Genomic DNA, 20,039 nt, shown 5'->3' with positions numbered 1-20,039 from the left:
GAGAGGTACTGGTAAAATAGTTAAGTGTTTTGACATTTCCCTGAAAGCTGCCATGACAAGATTCTGTCCATCCAGTAAGTACATGGGAGATCTGCCTGATCTTCAGGTGATGATCTGCTGCATAAGGGGCTGGTTGAAAAGATGCTTGTGCCTGCTTTGTAGCTTGTCCTCTTGGCTGTGTGCCAGGGGAACAGGCAGACTTCAGTGTATCTCTATAAATTTTGATGATGTCCATAGTAAAGTAGCTCCCTTTTTATGTTTCTCCTCCAACTACAAGTTTAGAGGCCATGTAGTCTTTCCTAGCCTTTGGTTATATTTTTTTTTTTGTTAGTCTTGCAATGCTGGATGTCATTAATGGTGGTAAGACCAGAATTTCATGGTGAAGATTTGGGGGTAATTCCATGATTTTTCCATGTTTTAAAGAGTTTTACTACTGCTGAATGTAGGCACCATTCACTTTGGTTCCTGTAGGTCAGGCAATTTTTTGTTGAATGCAGTTCATTGTGGTGCAGTTTGCCTAAAATGATGATAATTTTTTTTTTAAATCCTCTGTGATACTCATTTGGTGAGTAATATTTTGAGTGTTAGAAAGATTTCCACTAATTTCTCTGCTTGGCACTTCTTATTTCTGACCACAAGCCAGAAGTGTAACCAGACTACACATTTAAAGCTCTAAAGACTTTGCTCTTATTGATAGTGTTGGCTGCAGGCTGCTTGGGATACAGATTCTTTGTAAGTGATAAGTGTCATGAACAAAGAAGATAGAATGTGACCTAGAACTCTGCTTAACTAACTTCTTCCTGCAGAGCTTGTCAGAATTCCATGTGCCATCTCACCCTGCTACTCCTGCCTGCCAGTCAGTTGCAGAACATCCTTCCTATGGATTCCTGGTTGAGCAGCTATTAAAATTCTCTCTTCCAGCTGCAACTTTTTCTATAAGGATTTCTTAACTATTTCAGTAAGGATTTTAATGGAGAAGTTTCATCTCAGAATTTTTTTGATCAGTCCTAGATATTAAACACCACAAGGTCAGGGCAGAAATACAATGGTACATAAGTAGGGTAAGCAATAAAGCTACTTGTGACAGTGTGTCTGTAGCTCTTCTAGAAATAGAAGTAATTCATGGGTTCTGCAAGTCTGACTGAGGCAGCGTTGCTGTTTTGCAGCAGTTCATGTCTAGAGTGGCTCATTGTACCCTTTCTCTTTCACAGGCAGTAAGGGCCTTGCAGCTGTGCAATGAAAACTGTACCACACTCTATGCTGGGCAAAACCAAGTGACTTCCTCTAGCTTGCATCATACTTCATCATCAGTAAATTGGATGAGGGTGCTGTGTCTCACCTGTACATTTTTTTAAACTGAAACAAGTTTCTGCTTTTGAAATAAATAGTCCCAAAGTCTTCCATTCCCTGCTTAAACTTATTTCTCTAAAGAAGTTTGATTTTTGTTATCTTGGTTTTTATTTGAGCTGTGGGTTAGTCTACATGAAAGCCTTTATGGAAACCAGAAGTCATACAGGAATTTTTTTGGTGAGTAAAGACTCCAGAGGGCTTGCTTTTAGAAAAAAAAAGGTGCAGTATTTGTTGAGCTTGCAGGAAAAAAAATGAGGCTAATATCGTATACATCAATCAAATGTTTATGTATTGTTAACTCTGTGAAATGCTGTTTGCCTCCAAATCACATTCCTTCTAATCAAACAGAGTTAAAAAGTTATTTGCTGTAACAATGATTTTTGTTAAGGTATAATGCTTTTTTTTTTTTTAATAATTTGCTGCAGTAGGGGGTTGTCAGCAATTTATGAGTTTATTTTTTACAAGGTAGTTTATTTACTACTGAGTAGGAGTTGATTTATGGAAATATCTGGTCTGTTCTAGTGTGTAAAAATGTATCATACTTTGCTTTGACTCTGGTTTTAATTGTATTTTCTTTAGGTTACTCACTCTACTGATATTTCTATAGAAATTCAGTATTTTTTTCCAGGTTGCCCCCCAACCCTCCCCATTCTAAAATGGGTTGCAACAGTGTACTAATATATAAAATTTGCTTAATTTGCATAATTTTCAAAAATCTGTTTCTCACACTTGCCTTATGTAGCAGATATGTATTTTTTTAAGCAATGTTGGAAATTTGACTGTCATCTTCTGTTACTGGTGCCTCTCAACCTGTTCTTTGTCTGCTCAAAGAATAGAACATTGGAGAGTCAATTGCTCTCTTCAATTGAATTTTCCCAAGTTTTTTGTCAGGTGGAAGGACTTGCTGAAATTTTTCAAGGACTGATGAGAGTTAACATGCTCAGTTCCTACAGAATTAGGCTCATTTGAAAAACCAAGCTGCTGCCAATTCACAGTTAATTTTCTCCTGCTGGCTGTAATAAATGTATCCTGAACAAATGTTTCAGGAGTTCCTGGCATTATAAGCTACAAAAAGAAAACTCCCTGAAGACCTGGAAACCTGAAATAGTTGTTTTGGGTGATAGAAAGGAGAAGGTTCATTGACATTTCAATACTGAGAACCAGTATTTGCATAGTAGTAGTCGTGATGCAGTTGTTGTTTAGATTGTAATAGAAAAAGGAAGATGCATTTTGTTTTGCGGAAAAATAGTACATGTGTGTGAAAAAAAAATTAACATTAGGGTTTGTCAATGATAAATTGTGACTCTTCTGTGTGAGGCGAGAAAATTTGCATGTAAAAGTCCAGGGAAGACTCCTGTATTAATGTTTCAGGAGCAGTTATTTGGATAGCTCTCATTCAGCTGCTGACTGATGGGAGGTACTAAATTTACATGGAAACCAATTCACCGTCTTCGTGAAGAGCAAAATTAAGAATTAACTTTTGCTCTAAAAACTCATCATATCTCATAAATGCTTAGAAGAACACTCATGACCTATGCATTTTAAATATATTACTTTTAAGGGTGTCTTCTTCCTTGTGGTTACTGTTGTGTTGAATCTACTTACTTTTTCGAACTCTCAACAGAACAGAATTGCTCTAAACGCTTCTCCTTTTTGCATACTTCCACTTGGAGTAAGATGGACCAGAATATGCCAGTGTTGGCCCCTTAATCCCTAAGTCTGAAAAATGTTGGTTTAGGTAGTTTTCCGTTTAAATTGAATTTTGTGCCTTGTAGAGGAGTAATTGCTGCAAGTGAGAACGTGAAAGGAGTAGATGGTTTGTGTTTGTACATTCAGGGTGCTTTTCTTATTAGGCCCTTCATATATTATTAAAAATGTAATGCTAAAGCTGGACTCCATCTTCCTCTGGTCACCCCGGGTCTCTGGTAGCTGTGCTTGCAGTGTGATTTTTTTTGTTTTGTTTTTTTTTTTTTTTTGGTTTTTTTTTTTTTTTTGGTTTTTTTTTTTTGTTTATTTTGCTGCAGCAATATTCACTGCCATTTAACTCTGAAAAGTGTCTGAATACATACTTTAGTTGTTTTTATTTATGTATCAGGAATTTTGCAGTTATATATGTATCATATTCTTTCTTGTCTGGTGTAACAAAATATATATTAATTGTTATTGTCATTTTATTAAATAAGCCATATTCAAAGACACTAGGAAAACACTAGGTAGATTTTTTTGGTAACTTCCTATGTTTCAAATATAAAGTACATCTGTCATTGTTTGTCCTGGTGTGACACAACTGTCTTTGAATGCAGTGAAAGTGGAGGGGTCTGGCTTATTGTTCATAGCGCAGTTTGTTAATGGCTGGAGATAGGAAATGAGCATCTCACTAAATGGAAGTCTTGGTCAACCTCTGACTCTTGCCTTAAGGCTTTGAGAATAGACAATATGAAAAAAACCCATCTTCTTTCCAGATGGCTGAATGCTTGATGTGTCTTTATGTTTAGCTGTCATTCAAATGTGAATGCTGTGGTGATTATAAGTGTCTTCCATTTTTCTGGTTTGAAATGATCCCTTTTATGCATTGTGTGTTTAGAGATTAACTGTTTGCTTATCAATATGGATTTTAGAAAAAAACCCAGCTTGATCGTGTAGCAAAATCCAGGATGCTGGTGTTCATAAGCAGACTTTATAGTGAGGTCTTAGTTCCACATGCTGTGGTGCAGACCAAAGTAGTTTTGAAATAGATTGTAGTGTACTATTAACATTCTGCAAAATGTTGTTGCTTCAGTTTTGAAACATCTTGTGTGTGATAAGTTTCATGCTAGTGGTTTTTGTTACTGAAAAAAATACTATTCTGCAGTCTGGGAAGAAAAAAATTGATGAAGGAGGCTTTGTGGGATGGAGTTTCTTTTAACTGGGAAGAAAAAAGCTAGATTTAACTTTTGAGTTGTGAGTTTGAATCATGTATTTTCATGATGCTTGAGTTCATAGTGAAAGATACAAGCTACAGTTTAATGATCAAACTGTTAAATAGTGTTGTAAGCTGAAGCACACTTAATGGGTTTTCAGGCTGTTTTTCTTGGGAGTTTTCTGTGTAATTTTGTTTTTGAGCCTGAAGTCATAGTTTGTGTAAGAGATACCTTTAGTAATGCAGCCAAAGCTGTTGCAAGTTCTGTAGGAGTCCAAATCACTTACTTTGTGAGCATTAGACCAGTAAATTCTGATGTTATATATATATATATATATATATATATATATATATATATATGTGTGTGTGTGTATATATATATTTTATTAACAGACATTGGCAATGTTCTTAGGTTCTTAGTTAGTAACCATTTAAAGAAGAGAATGAACTACTTCATTGCATGTGCTGGATTCCTTTTCAGGCACTGCATATGGTGATAAAATTTAGTGGAAGTAGATCCAATTACTTTGCTGAAAAGCTTTCAGCATCTTGTGGCTGTACTTGTCAGCGACTGTCTCCCTACCTGTTTTTTGTGCGTGGGAGTTGGGAACCAGATCCAGTCATTCTTCACTGAGATGGGAGCTGTTACTCTGCAAGTCCTGTTGACAGTAAATTGTGCTAAAACGTTCCTATAACATGCTTAGGGTTGAGCATTCTTGTGAATAATGGTTATGTCCACTTAGCTGTAGGCATTTTCAGTAGATCTTTGTTTAATTTTGTTTCTTATTTCTGTTGGCGCTTGAGCATGGCATAATTATGTGGAGCTAATGTATGTGGGTACAGTTCTGGAGCCCAAAGAGAATGAATGAGGTAGCTGACTGAAAAGTAAATTGGACTCATTTGTATCAGTAATGGATGACATCAAGCTGCAAATGAAAATGAAGGTTGTAATGGCATCTCAGGACTGATGCAAAATATATGCAAATACAGCATTTAAGCAAGTTTGCTTACCAGCTGTTTTCATTTTTACTTTATTGTAGGGTTGTACTGGCTGGATTAAAGTTGTGTAAGGAGGGTTTTTTTTTACATGTTTACCTTTGCAAGCTGTGGGTTGGAGAAAGTTGCTACCAAACAGTAACTGGAACATGTGCCTCAGGTGCCATTTTTCACATTTGGGCTAAGTGTTGTACTTGACTGACTTAGTCCTACCTGTCAGTTGTTTTGCATTGACTTTGATGCTGCCTCCCTTTTTCCTCTGAAACCTGTGAAGGGGTTTCTTCCCAACTCTTTGGTGATTCTGTTTTCCTAGAGAAACTTGGAATAGCAGAAGCAAGCAGCCCTTTGGGATAAAGGTAGGGCAAACCCTTATGCACACTAGTAGTATTAAATTTCAATGGAAAAGTGGGTAATCTCACTTTCTTTACTGTTTATCTGGCCAAAATCCACTTAATGCATTGAGCTTAGGCATATGGCATCAAGTTTTGATGATGTAATTATTCTGGCATGTTCTGTATTTCAGCTAGGTGAAGATGGAAGTTGTTCTCAGGAGCCTTTCATCCAGTTCCATCACTTGGCTTTGGCAATATGTTTAAAGGTAGAGGTTGTTTCAGTTGTTCATCAGGTATATTTGCTGTATCTTGGAAGTCAAATACTAAAACTTACCCACTTTGTACTGTGATGATATAAATTTTATTAATATAGCACAAAATATGGCAGATTATATAATAATCCCCACAGTGTAATATTAAGATGCTAAATATTTGTATAACTTTTTAAACTTCCTGATTATTTTCTTTCAAGCAATAGTCAGAACCACTGAAGCTGGCTGGGCTTTATGGAATTAGGCAGTGCTTGATTGTTGTGGCTTTAGAATATTATTGACCCAATTGTTTTTTCTCCTGAGAAGTAAAGAGAGGAGAGAATCTGGTTAATTTAGTGTTTAACATGAGAATGAAATAGGTTACAGCATCATCTAGTACATACCTGCAAACCTTGCTCCAACACCTGTATGGTTACACCCTTTGTTTCCCTCCCTGCACAGCCAGTTTTGAGTCTATTGCTTTTCACCACCACCCTTTTAATTTTTTTTCTTTTTTTTTTTCCTTTTTGTTTTCATTTGTAATGAGCTTACTTCTGCTTCACAGGGAGTCTTCTTGCATCTTCTGATGCCTTGATAATTTAAAACTACCCTGGCTGTCTCAGCATCTTTATGGCTCTGGGCCTATGATTGTCCCTTATGGCTTGGTTTTGGAACACAGTCAGTGAATGTACTGTGAAAGGTCGGGTATTTTCTCTGCATGAAGAAAGAGATCCCAGGTGCCCAGTCAAGTCCACTCTAAGGAGAGCAATGGCCTGTGCCTGCTAGGAGCTGTTCAGAGACCATGGGGAGAGTTGATTAAGTTGATATGGGCAGTGGGAATTGGTGGCATTTCTGAAATGCACCCGCTTTGGATGTGTGAGAAGGGAGTGGTAATCTGACTGGTCCTACTGACACGGCAAATCTGGCAGTCTTTGGCAAAATTCCTCCCCTGTCTCTTGTTGGTGATTGACTCATGCAGGAAATAGGGTGGTACTGCAGCAGAAAAGTCTTGCTGTTCTCTGTGGAATTCCAAAAAATACCCAATGGCTTTCTATGAGGAATTAAGGATATGCTTCTATAGTTTACTATAGAAGATATACTATATAAGATATACTATAGATTCTTTTCTCACTTGAGCTTTGCCTAAAGCTCAGTTTATGTTAAAGTTTGACAGGATTCCAGCATGCTTGGTCTGCATTGTCTTACAGGCATTTGTATTCAGTTTTGTTTAGAGTCTGGTGTTACTCAATCACATCTTTGAAGCTCTCAGCTGCTTCTGATAAGCAGTCCTGTGTCAGCTGCAAATGCATTAATCACTTTATCAAAGAAAAGCCCAACAGTTGTAAATAAAACAATCTTAGATGGTTTCTAGATGCAGGGCTGAAGTGCTGGCTGCCCTTGGAGATGTGAATCATTTATTATTTTTTCCTGAAGATCTGGTATCCTTCAGTGCTGAGTTTGTTACAAGCTTGAGTTGTATTAATTTGCAGCCAGCCTCGTGTTTATCTGTAGCTATACTGAATGATTTGAATTTAAGGGATTGTCAGGTTTTGTTGGCAAAATAACAGTATTGTTCACTCACTTAACCTGGACTTTACTTCTGAAATACACTACTTTTATACACATGCCTTTCTTACTTAAAGTTTTTTCATATCTTATTTCTATGTGAAAAATGACAGTTTGAAGGAGTAGCTTTATAGTTCTCTCTGCCCACTTAATGTTGGCTTTTAAGAAATCATGGCTGTGGTCTTTAGCCCTCCCCGTGTTACCTTTAGGTAATCAAACAAAAAGCCAGACTCAGTGCTAATTAATTACTTGCCAGGTGCCTGGAGCTGAGAAGCAGTTTGCTTATTAGCATAACAATACTACTCTGGATATTGTAGATAATACTTGACAAGGAGGACTTGGGATATGAAAGGTAAGCCTTAAAATCTTGTAGGTTTATTTAGAAATGTTTTGTTCTGGAACTTTTGTGTTAATTTGCACAAGGTTGAGTCTTTTGTGTTTCTGCATTGTTGAAGCAGTCTTATCTAATGGCTAATTGAAAAGCTAAAGGATATTCTTAGTTTATAACTGAAGATCAGTTTGCACTTATATTCTTACATTTGTATAGCTGTCTTGGATTCAGTGCCTGGCACACAGTGTGCTCCACTTTTAACTGAGCCTGTGAAGGGGAGGTTTTGGCTGGTTCTTCCAAGTGTAGTGTGTAGACCTCTGTCTACGTGTGTATCTCCAGCTTTCTTAGTAAAACTGAAACAGACATACATGGTCTTCTTAAATGTTGGAGTGTAATGTAAAGGTGGGCTATGTGATCCTTTACTGATGTATTCTCTGCATCATGCTTTATTTAAGTAATATTCAGACAGTTATATTCAGAGAGTGTTTTTTCATTCACATTCAGATTCAATATAAAATCAGAATGCTTATTTTTGAAGGGTTCTAGTGCTGCAAGTCAAGTAAAAGTTGGAGTGTTAGTTGAAATAATCTGGGTCCTTTTGGATTTATATCTCTTTGCTCTGATAGAGAATTCCATAATAGGGAGATTAGCAGCAGCTTTTTCTGTTTTCCTCCTCAGACTGAATGTGGGAGATAGGTATTTTTTCCCTCTGCATATTCGACTGTCAGGATAAACCAGCTCTCTCTTCTTTCTTCTTTCTGATTACAGTGAAGTACCTTCCCTGCCTTGTGGAAAATGAAGACTTTATTATTAGTACATAATCCTAGTAATTTCTCAAAACATAATAATTTAAAGATGGCTAAAGGACAAGAAATCTAGTCTCTTTGCCAAAACTATCTCTGAGAGCCAGAACAGACTAACTGTCCTTCCTTCTGCTGTGACCTACAGTATGCAAGTGTTAAGTGACTCAAGTGGAAGAGTCCTTTTCACTGTGCTCCCTTTGTTTTATAGCCTATGTGAAGAACTTCCACTGTGTTCATGTTCTGTGGTTTGTCTGCTAGGGTCTCAGGCCAGGATCTTTTTCTTCAGATGTGACCTGGGACATTTTTAACAGCTGCAACTGTGTATATAACCTGTGTGCCGGGTTCCTTGTAGCTCACATCGTCACCTTGAGAGCTCTCTGATGTCTAAGCCTGTCTTGGCTGTAACGAGGTAGCTCTTAAAACCAGTTTGAGTTTCTGTCTTCCCAAGGAAAATAGAATGTGCTAACTGTACATGAAAATTAATCAGAAGGAAAAAAGTGCAAGAAGGATGAGTTTCATATCTCCAAAAGGAAGTTCGGTGGTGTGAAGAGAACAGGTAAAGACAGAAAGAAGTGATGATCAGTCCTTGCTATTGTGACTGCTAGTCATGGTAATACTTGGTCATGTTGATTTCTCAGAGCATAATAATTCAAAGATGGCTAAAGATCAAGAAATATTCTGGCTCCCTCTGGGGACTGGGGATTAACTAATGGTATTTTGGACCATTTTGCATGTCAAAGATAAAGCTGGTGGTGAGCTGTACTTGTGCTGTGTTAGGCCTCATTCCAGAGACTAAAAGGAAGCTCTGCTTTTTGGTTGTTTACTGTGCCTGGGAAGAGCAAGAGAAGATTTTTCTGCTTTCCTCGGGATTGGTAGTGGATTGTTTTTGTCACAAATCTGTGGCAGTCCGCAGGCTTCATGTATGAATTATTTGGTTGTCTATTTTGTGCTCTTGCCATCCTTAAGGGCCAGCAAGGCAGTGTGACCAGACTGTGCAAAACCTGCAAGTGCACTGAGATAAACCCAATGTTTCTGACAAAGATGAATGTTTCTCTGCTGACCCGATCTGATTAGTTCCCCTTTTGATATCAGGTTTTTAGTGCCTTCAAAGACAGAAACTTTGAATATTTAAAGTGATCTTATGTAAATTACTGTTTTTTCAGAACTCCTTTTCTACTTTCTACCATTTGGCTATATCACATCTAATCATGTGCTTGAGGGAAGAATACGTTTTCCACAAATAGTATTAATAGATAAAATGAATGAATGTGAACAAATATTTAGTACATGTGAAAATACATAGAATGAGATTTCATTTTTTAAATAGCTTGTTTACAGGGAATAGTTCCTTCTACTATAGTTTGAAAAGAGAGCCTTCTAAACAGAGGGAGAAATTGTGTTGTTCTGAAGAAAATAATCTTTAAATTCAACTCATACTTGAATTTATTCCTTTTAGGAAGAGTAAAATTTCTGAGTTATCTTACTGTGTGAAGAAAACTTCCTAACCTGTCTAAATAATCAAAATGTGTGCTTTGGTCAGAAGCAAAGCATCATAGGTATAACAACTTAGGCTGATGTTACTTCTTGTGATCATGTTTTGGCATGAGGTTTGAAAGCTTGTTAGACCTGCTATATTTATTGTGAAAAGTGAAGAGCTTTGTCGTCCATGTACTCAAAAGTTTGATTGCTTGCAATGAACTTCTTTCTGTTCCCCATCACCCTGCCAGTTAAGGTAGAATTCCTCTCCAAAGATCCTTTCTTGTGCAGCTTTATTTTTATAGTACTTTATTTCATCTGGAGGACAGATTAGGAAGCATCCCTTACAGTCACCTTTCTAAGATTATTTCTGCTGTATGACTTCTGTGTTTTCTGTAGCTTTATTTCAGGATTTTTAAAAGCAGTTTCTCTTGGAGCAGACTGCCTTGTCCTTTGCCCTTGCCTCAGCTTTAATTTCTGTCCTTGAGCACACTTAGTATAGATCTTTCTTTAATATTAATAACTTGAGAGAATGTGTGTCACTCCAGCTGGTAGAAGGCTATAAAGAAGTTATATCTTCTCTCTAGCGTCTTGCAGCATTTTCACTTCTAATGCAAGCAGAGTCAGAGTTTTGGTGAAGGAAAACAATAGCACTATGGAATACACGAGGATTTTTTTTTAGTATCTCACTGTGTTGTAGCATGTTTCCTTGTATTGTCTTAAAGATTTCTGCTGCTTTTGATCTAACTGGAAAGCGTTAAAAATGTGTTGGTTAATCTTATGCTAAAAAGACAGTATAATTAATTAGAGGTAAGAATTTAATTTTTCAACAGTGAGACCTAGAAATATAAGCTTGTAATGTCCTCTGCTATGTGTAATGTAAACTAAACTCTGGAAACTGCCTGAGCAGTGAAACCTTAATATTGCTTTATGTCTATTTTTTGAAGTTTGTGAAAAGACGACCCAGTTTGTACTCAGTTACAAGTGTGTGTGTAAATATATATATATGTGTGTATGAAGTATACTCATGTGCTTCATATAGGGAGGCTAATTCAGATCAGGTCTGTGCCAGGAATTGCTGCATTCAGTAATGTCCGGAACAAACTTAATCTCTTGTCCAGATAGTTGTTCATCTTTGATTTTTACAGAAGCTTCTTGTGGCTCCTTTTATTCCATAAAAAATGTTATGTCTGTAACCTACAATATTGTATGCAATGATACAATTTGTGTACACATGTGAGGAGAGTAGAACTCGTGGTGGTTTGCCTGCTGTAAGGACAGGGTGTGATGCATGTTGGGGCGTTTGATTTTTCCCTTGAGGGGTCTCTCTTAGGCTGTACAAGGACGTCAACGCATGCATGTTGTGTTGTTGCTGAGCTCTAACTGTTCAGCTCCAGATTGTGATAGTAGGTAGTGTGCAATGTTTGCTTTGTGATCAGCTCTTGATTTTGGAAACTCAGTATTTGTATTGCTGTAAAAACAGCCCCACCTCTACTACAGCTGAAGATGACACCCCTGTTGGTGGCAGTTGGGATGAAATTTGAATAACGTACCACTTCAGGCTTGTTTGGAGCAAGCAAACCAAAAATGCTTAAGGCTGTTCTAATTCAGTGATAAACTTTGAGAAGGATTTAGATACGAAGTTTGAGGCTGTGACCAATCTCAGGCGTATGTTCCTCTCCAAGTTGCTTTTTGTGCTCTGCTCCCCAAGCTGTGGTGTGAGAGTAACTACTAATACTTAGTGCTATTTGGCTGTGTGTAATGATACATTATGGAGCCTTAAAATGCTTGCAGAAATCATTAAATACTACTTAATATATTGAGGTAATGCATCACATTGCAATTTATAATCTAAAAATTAAGTGGTAGAATACCTCTTTTACTGATCTTAACCTAAAATATCTCTTCATCAGAAAATGTTTTATGATTATGGATTTTTAGTTTTACTTTTACACTGTCTAAATGACAGAAAACAATATGGTCAGAGGCCACTCCTTCTCCCAAATTTTTGACTTAACATTTATTCCGTTGTTGTGTATATGGCATATATGATTTCCGTTTTCATACTGTATTTCATTGAAGTCTGTTTGCTCTAGTGAAGCATTGATGTGGAGGTACTTCAGAAATATCAGCATGAGGAGTAAGTTGAAGTCAGTCCTACTTGATTTTTTTTTTTTAGTGTGTGCCATTGTTACTATTTAAAAATTCCAGGATAGGATTTGCTATTAATTTTATGCATTCTGCACAGCAGAACAAAATTCATTGTCAAACAATAATTAATTGTGAAATCATTAAATGGTGTTTATTTTATTGATGGTCAGCTGAAACGTATTTAAAGTTGTTAGGATTCTCTTGCTTATTAACGGTCAAAAATACCTGGTGTGGACTGTAACATTTAATAAGTATGTTGCTTAGCTTTCAGAAAAGGAGATTGGTACTTTTCTATCCGAGTTGGGAACAAAAAGAATCAAGAAGGCACTCCAACTTTCTGATACATTAAAAATGTGAACCTATTGATTTATTTAAAAACCTAACAATAAATGGGAGTGCTTTAATTATAAATTGATTGGTTTTTCATTTGAGTGTGTGTTGACTGAAAATAAATGTGTTGAAGAATTCTTGAACCTGTTTTAGACTATTTGAACAGTGATGGTGTTGTATTAGGTGGCAACAGCTAAGTCAGGATTCTGTGACAAAATGAATGTCAAGCCCATTTTTTAAAAACTTATGTCACTTCTCTGCCTACGTTGCACTTCTGCATTCGTGTGACCTGGCTTTAATTTAACATTTGGTAAATATTTGCATAGTAATTCCTAAAGTGTTCTCCCACACATAAAGGAAATGATGATAAACAGCTTTTAAGTGGCTTGATGTTAAACACAAACATGACTTGCAGCCCTAAGGTAAAATGCACATTAGAGTAACTGTTCAATATTCATTTGCCAAGTGCTGTTATGAATTTTACCCGGTAACTCAGTCATATGTTTTCTTTACGTAGATTTTTACAGGTTTGTACCTCAGCTGAATTTCTGCCTAAGGGTTGTGTACTGTGCTGTGAGAGAGCTTCTCCCCACTTGTGATGCTAGGATTTTTTGGAACCTTAATATGTGTTTTCTTCAAGATGAACTTTCTGACAGCATTTAGCAGCACAGATAGATTCAGGTAACCATACCTGAATGCTGCCCAGAGCTTCCAGGCTCTATTAGTGTTTTATTTTTACAAGAGGCTTTTTTGTTTTTCAAAACTTAAGTATTTCTTTTTGAGCATGTTAACTTTTAATGATGGTGATTAAGAATATATGGTGAAGAATCTTTCTAGGCACTGTCATTCATTAGAATAAGACTTCAATCTTAAGCTAGAGAAACTTAAAGGAACAACAATCAATCAGCTAAAAAAACCCCAAACTTGTCCTAGTATTTTAGAATACAGTTGTTAGACTTTTGTTACTTTATAATTCGTAGCTTCTCAGCAAGTGCCTTCTCAGTAAGTATGCCCTTAATCAATCTCTTTCTTGATCAAAAATGGGGTGTCATCCAGCATTTGCTGCTTTCAGCAGGTGAGAAGTGTTATTTTGTTGAAGCTGTCTGGCGCTGACCCTTTGCACAGCCTGTCATCTCTGTTACTGGGTTCTGACTTTCCGAACTTTCAGAAGACACTGTAGAATCAGCAAACTGTTTTGCAAGACTTCCAGTCATATACTTTATGAACTATAAAGTTACTCTCTTACTTTAGAAAGGCAATCTCCTGTCTAGGAGTTTTAAAACACATGGAAACCTGAAGTGTTCTTGATGTTCCTTTTGATTGTTCTATCATAGTAAAGCATAAGAACCTTAAAATAGGACAATCCTTTTCCTGAGCAAGTTTCATTTTGTCTGATAATGATTCTGCCTTGGATGTACCATGGTTCTGTTTTGGACATGTTCAACTCCTTTTGAGCTCTCATGTGCAAAGTGTGAGTTTGTGCATATACATGTGGATGCAGTGCTGTTTGGAACTTTAAATAGTCAACTTTTACATCTGCTGGTAGCTAATGGCTTGTTTTAAGTGGTGAGTTTTCTAAAATATTAATGCTTTATTTAGTGAAGCTGTCAGGACTCCTGGTGTGAGTAAAGAAACATGGAAGAAACAGATATATAGATTTTAGTTGGTGGTGTTGGTTTTTTTTAGATTTTTTTTTTTAATGGACACTTTGTAGCCAATGCATGGCAATGTTTGGAGTTCACTGAAAGAAGAGAAAATGTTCTGACTTTGAAGTCATTTTGAATGTGTGAGTGGGTTTTCTGGTCAGATGAACCATTGTTACTTTTGTGACTGTGCAGAGGATAATCTGGGCTATCTAGCAGTAGTTACTATTTGCTTCATCAAACAAGTTTATTATAAGCTCCCTGCTCCCAGCATGGGTTTTTAACTTTCAGGGATCAAGTTCATATAAGCTAATAGAAGCTGTTCACATTTTTATTTCTGAGCCAGCAAGTGTTCAGTCTTGCTCTAGTCTGTGCTGGTTATTGTAACTGGGGAGTCCTTGAGATCAGAAGGTTGTAGTGTGTACACACTGTGTGTACCTGAGGCACAGTGTCTAAGCCATTAAGAAGTATTTTTCTTCAAAACAAACTGTGAATCCTGCTCTACTTTAGTTCTTGTACTTCAGTGTGAATTGTCTTTGTTTTCTTTTAAAGAATCTTACATTGGCTACACTTATTCCAAAAGATTGGTGAGGAATGGCATTGTCTGTTTTTTGAGATTATTTTAGAGATGTTCTCTTGATATTGCCATTAACAAAAATAATTAAATTACTGTATTTGCTGTGGTCCAAAGTGAAAGAGGGTTAGGAATTCATTAAATTTAATGTATTTTAGGGTGGCTGTTTGTCTTGAGCTTGTGTCCTGCCAATTTGCACCATTCTATTGAGATAATAGGGTTTTACAATTGTTTTTTTCTTTGTTTCTGTTTCAATGACACATCTGTGTTGGTACAGCTACTGAATCACAAATAGAAGTGAACACTGAAAGCAAAATATTCTAATCAGCTGTTTATTTTTAACTTCAGCTTTATTCTTATCACTTCAGTGGCATAATACAGCAGGTTTTAATGTATCTTCAGCCAAATAGGTTAGCCACAGAAATTTGTCCAGTTAAGAGGAGTGATTTTCAATTATGTTGTTTTAATGCTGCTAACTGTTAAAAGCTTTGTGGTTGCATAAGTTAAAAGTTTCAGGAGGAACATCTGTAGCTACTGATGTGTTCTGGTTTTAGAGTATTATATTTTGTAAGTTTATTGGTAGGGTCAAGCTACAGTCTTTTTTCAAGGTAACTGCTTTAGGTAAATTGTATAATCTAACCTGCTTATTTATTGCATAAAGGTATGTTTCTTTTCTTCCTTTTCATCTTAGAATTTTATGGTTGGGGTAAAAATACTTAAGCCCTGGGCTTAAAGATAGAAATTTGAGCTGCAATAGTTGTCCACACTTCGGCACTTTGCAGAGAAAAAAGTATATTAATTGAAATTCTTAAGCTTTGTAATTTTGAACATGTGATACTTAGAATGAGCAAACATTTGCTTTTTCACAAATGGGTGGTTTCATTGCAAAATGAAATAACTGTAGTAAGAGGTAAATTAGAGATTAAATGGACATGTTCCAAATAGGCATACTTTTAGATGCTTAACTGTGTGGTTGTTATGCAGCAGTGCTGTAACTATTTACACTTAACCCTCAGTTGCAGGTCATCAGTGGTCATCTTTTTTTGTCCATTTCTGAAATGTTTCTCAAATCTATGTGTGTGCATGCCCCTTTCCTGGCCCTCAATTTTAGCATATTCTGGCCACTCTCCATAATTTTTGATGGAAGACTCAAATATACTTTATAGTCTTAACCAGGCATGTTTTCTTTCTTCATTGTGCTGTAGCAGATGCAATGTTCATCAGTGCTGATACCACAGAGTACTCACGCACGTCTCTATGACTCACTGGGCTGCCATGTGCTCATTAAACCACAAGAACTGGTCCTAGGAGGATAAGTCTTAACTAAGGCAGTTCAGACATAAATACCACTCTGAAGTTGTGTACACAGGTAGCTGGTATAGTCTGGGGGCAGTGCTTACAGACTGTGTGTCTGCTCTCTCATTTTATATTTCCAGTCAGGGAGAATTTGCTGTTGAGCAGTACACTCTGAGCCTTTTGGCTTCAGGGTCAGTGGAGTGATGGCTGAACTGGTTGTTGAAGTGAAGGAGTTAATAATGTATGAAAAAAGCCTTAGTTTTGGAGAATTAATATGATCCTGTTAATATGGAACACAGTGTTGCATTGGAATTTGAGAGTATTTATTTGTGAAAGCAAACTGGAATTTACTTATTAATTTGTGGTTTTTTGCCACAATAGTATTATTTGCCTCCTCAGTGAAAGAAATTATGGATGTGTTTTATATATCTAAAAATATATGACACACCTCTCCACAACCTGTCAGGAGGGGTGCATGTCCATCCATATGTATGTTTATTTATTTGTCTGTGGTGATAACAACCAAAATATTCTATCTATAAAGTATTATAAAACAAAAAGATTTTTTCTATTGTTTTAAAGTTACTGTTCAAATTAGGTAAAGACTGATAAGGAAATAAAAACGTATGTTTTAAAGATTTTTTTTTTGTGTAGTGTTCTGTAGGTATTTCAGAACCTTTGTTTTTCATCTGTAGTTTTCATTTGCTCTCAGTTTCAGTTTTGAGTAGTAGCTCCAATCTTCTACCTTGTGACTATAGAGGGAGGTAGGTGGAAAATAAGTGGGACACAAAACTGCAATGTCTGACAGCATTGAAATCATGCAAGGGTAGGTTAAGAAGTCTTGTATCTGTCTTACAGGATCCAGCTTCCTGGGTAAATATTCACCACCTGGAGTATACAGATGGAGGAATCCTGGACCCAGATGATGTGCTGGCAGATGTTGTGGAAGACAAAGATAAGGTAGAGCTTGTATGAAAATGTGATGTGTCTTTTCAAATAACAAATGCTGCTTTCTCATTTCTTGGATATATGGCAGGTGAAATGGATGTTAAATATTCTTAAACACATCTGCCCATAACTGCTGTAACTCTCCCCTTCTGGAGTAGAATGGGGGAGTGGGAAGCATGACCCAAGCAGTGAGAAGAGAAGCCTAACAGTTCACTTAGGGCTTAACCTTTTCAAGCAGTTCTGTGTTTCGTTTTATTTCTATATTCAAATACCATGGTGAAAAATGTGGGTTTTACAAGACTTTTTTTCTTTTTTATGCCACTAAAAAATAAATGCCACTTAAAATATCTTCTATAATCTCTTTCTTTGCATGGAATTAAGCTTTTGAGAATCATTCAAATGTCATGGTTGAGTGTGACAAAATAGACAAATCCTGTGATGACAAAACCAGCTACTTCAACTGTTAAATTTTGGGAGGAGTTCCTATGATTTGCTACTGAAAGTCTGAGCAGGCTGCTTATTCATTTTAAAAGCTGTGAGTCTCTAAATTTCAATTAAAATAAGACAAATGTCTTGTCTGGATAGTAGTAATTGCAGAGAAACCTCTTTTAATTTTATTTTTAATTGTCAGAAAAAATTAGTTTTGGGAAACTTATTGGTGACTTATTCAGCATAGAGAAGGAGGGGTATTATTTATAAAACTTTGCTGATTTTATCTCTTTTTTTCTTCATTAAATCAGAAGAAAAAATATTTAATGGCTTTAAACCAAAGATCCAAATATGGGATATGCCTGTGCTTTTAGACAAATTGCTTTGTCTATTTAAAGTGCCATATGCTTGATGACTTAAAAAATAATTTAGTATATTGCAAACAGAATTGCTAGTTTTGTATGCTGTGTTGATTCTTCAATGACTTAATACAAAGCAGAACATTTTGCTTATGATTAATGGGATGCTGCTTCTTTGTATCTTAGAAAATCGTTTAGTGTGTACTTCAGTGTCATTTTAGGGTGGTTTGTGTGGGAAGTTTTAAAAACAGTGGAACTCTGTTTGTTATGTATTCTTTTTATCATATTTGTGTTTCTTGCTTGTCCATATTTACTGGAAGTATGCTTAAGATACCTTAAGACATTTTTTCCCAGGAGTGTTTGGTGACAAAAGGACTGAGTTCTGAAATTGAACAGTTGTGTATAAAGAGTAAGACCATAAGCATAAGATGTCATAAAATGAGATATTACATCAAAGAGAAATGTTTTGCTGGTCTCATTAGTTAATGAAAATTAGTATGTTTGCCCAGGATTTTCTCTATTTATACTGATAGAGGAGCTCTTATGGAAACGTGAGCATCAATGTGCAGAATATTTGATATGCCGTGTAGTTTTTAACTTGTGACCAGAGCCTTTGCTATACCTTGTTAGTGGCTGTCACTGATTGAGTATGTGTAACTGAATAAGCTTCTAGGTCACAGCTGTGGGTCTAAGCTTCCTCAGTTATGACAGTGCTAAGTCAGGCTCTGAGGGAGCCTTAGGGAAAACTCGCTGGGAAACTTGAATCTTACTCTTTGAAGTGGCCTGGTGTGGTTTAGGAATATAGCAAACTCCTCAATTTCTGTTCCTCTGATATCTCAATAACATGGGATGTATCACTATCATCTTATTTTCTTCAGAGTGGCTTGGTGAAAGAGGGATAAGAGACTTGCTGAACAGAGCAGCTGCAGTGAAAAATCAGATTTTTTCATTAAAGTAAGGGAGAATGTTGTAAGGGATCTGCTGGTCTGAGAGGCTGAAGAATTCTTTCATTTGAGAGTGGAATTGCACCATAGCACGTGTAAGGAGCTGTCCATACTACCTACTTACAAAGTTTGATATGATCTGATATCAAAGAACCAGCCTTATAAAAGCCTTACTTGTAGTTTTGATAGCTTTAAGTGGCCTGTTAGTCTTTCAGCCTTCACCAGTGTTATTTCATACTGAGAATCTCTGCTAGGGGATCTTTAAGCTTTGCAAAAAAGGGGAGGAGATACTCAGGTCAGATTGACCTGCTATTTTATTTGTCTTTTAAAGTCCCTGAGTAGATGAAGGAATTTTTGGTACATTTATCTGTGCTCTGCTTGTCTTTGGTTGTGATTATCTGTATATGTGGTAAATGAATAGGCCACAGGTTTGTTGGTCCCTTGTCCTTGTCATTCTTTGCTGTGCATCCAAGCCAGTGACATAGTTTCACATTAAATCAGTCACTCTCTATAAAAATAAGCTTGCACTTAACCTCAGTGCCTTTAACCAGAGATGTGTTTGGCACTGCTGACCATCAAGCTCTTCTTCAGTGGCAGAGGAAATGCTGCTGCTTTTTGAAGAGATAATCTGCTCTAGATCATACTTTGATAGCAGAAAATTAGCACAGTTTATTCAGAGGAAAATGTCTTTGCTAATCTATTGAATTCTTTCACTGTGACAACAAAACAAGGAGAGTGCTATCAGATATAATTTATTGGGAATTTCAAAAGCTTTTGACAGTCTTTAACAATAGACTGTTAAGGAGGCACAACTACTCATGAGGTAAGCAGCAAGTGCTGTGGTGGGTAGTGAACAAATGAGAGGGAACTAAAAAAATGGATTAAATGGTGAAGTTCCAGTCCTGAGGTAATGGCATTGGAATGTGTAATGCCCGTCACTGGGAGTGGCAGTAGTGTTGAGCTCTGCTTACATGAACTTCCTCTTGAACTCCAGATTAATCAAAGTTCAGTTGTGCAGCTATCAACTGCACAGTTATGCTGGACAGAGTGGCATTTTTAAATTGCCTATAAAACAGATCTAAATTAGTATTACATGTGCTTGGTAACGTGTCATGTGAAAATGCTTTGGAAATTCTGCTGGCTGAGAGTCCCTCTTGCTGCTGTTGCCTCAGCAATAATCTGTGACCTAAATTGGATGTCCAAAGCTAGTTGACATAGTTTTGTAGAAAAGCTTTAAAATAGCTTGTTTTCAGTGAGTTATCCAGCAATTGGTTCATGTCCTGATAGTCTGAATGACGAATTAATTAAAATCCCCATGTTTTGTCAATTGAACTAGGACATGCTATTTAAATTGTCTGATT

General features: G+C 36.6%; 1 protein-coding gene across 3 annotated transcripts in view; it reads left to right on the top strand.

Moving 5' to 3' along the window:
• Window positions 1-20,039, top strand: part of PARD3B (par-3 family cell polarity regulator beta) — a 396,105-nt gene that overhangs the window by 8,588 nt on the left and 367,478 nt on the right. For all 3 annotated transcript variants that reach the window (XM_053947862.1, XM_053947861.1, XM_053947860.1), the window contains exon 2: window positions 16,857-16,958. In XM_053947862.1, coding sequence (XP_053803837.1) covers window positions 16,857-16,958 — 102 coding nt within the window. The remainder of the gene's footprint in view (window positions 1-16,856; window positions 16,959-20,039) is intronic.

The sequence above is a fragment of the Vidua chalybeata genome, chromosome 7 (genome assembly GCF_026979565.1).
Source record: "Vidua chalybeata isolate OUT-0048 chromosome 7, bVidCha1 merged haplotype, whole genome shotgun sequence".
In the NCBI taxonomy this organism is placed as follows: Eukaryota; Metazoa; Chordata; class Aves; order Passeriformes; family Viduidae; genus Vidua; species Vidua chalybeata.
The sequence above is the reverse complement of the archived record's forward strand: the minus strand, read 5'-3'. Positions and strand labels throughout refer to the sequence as shown.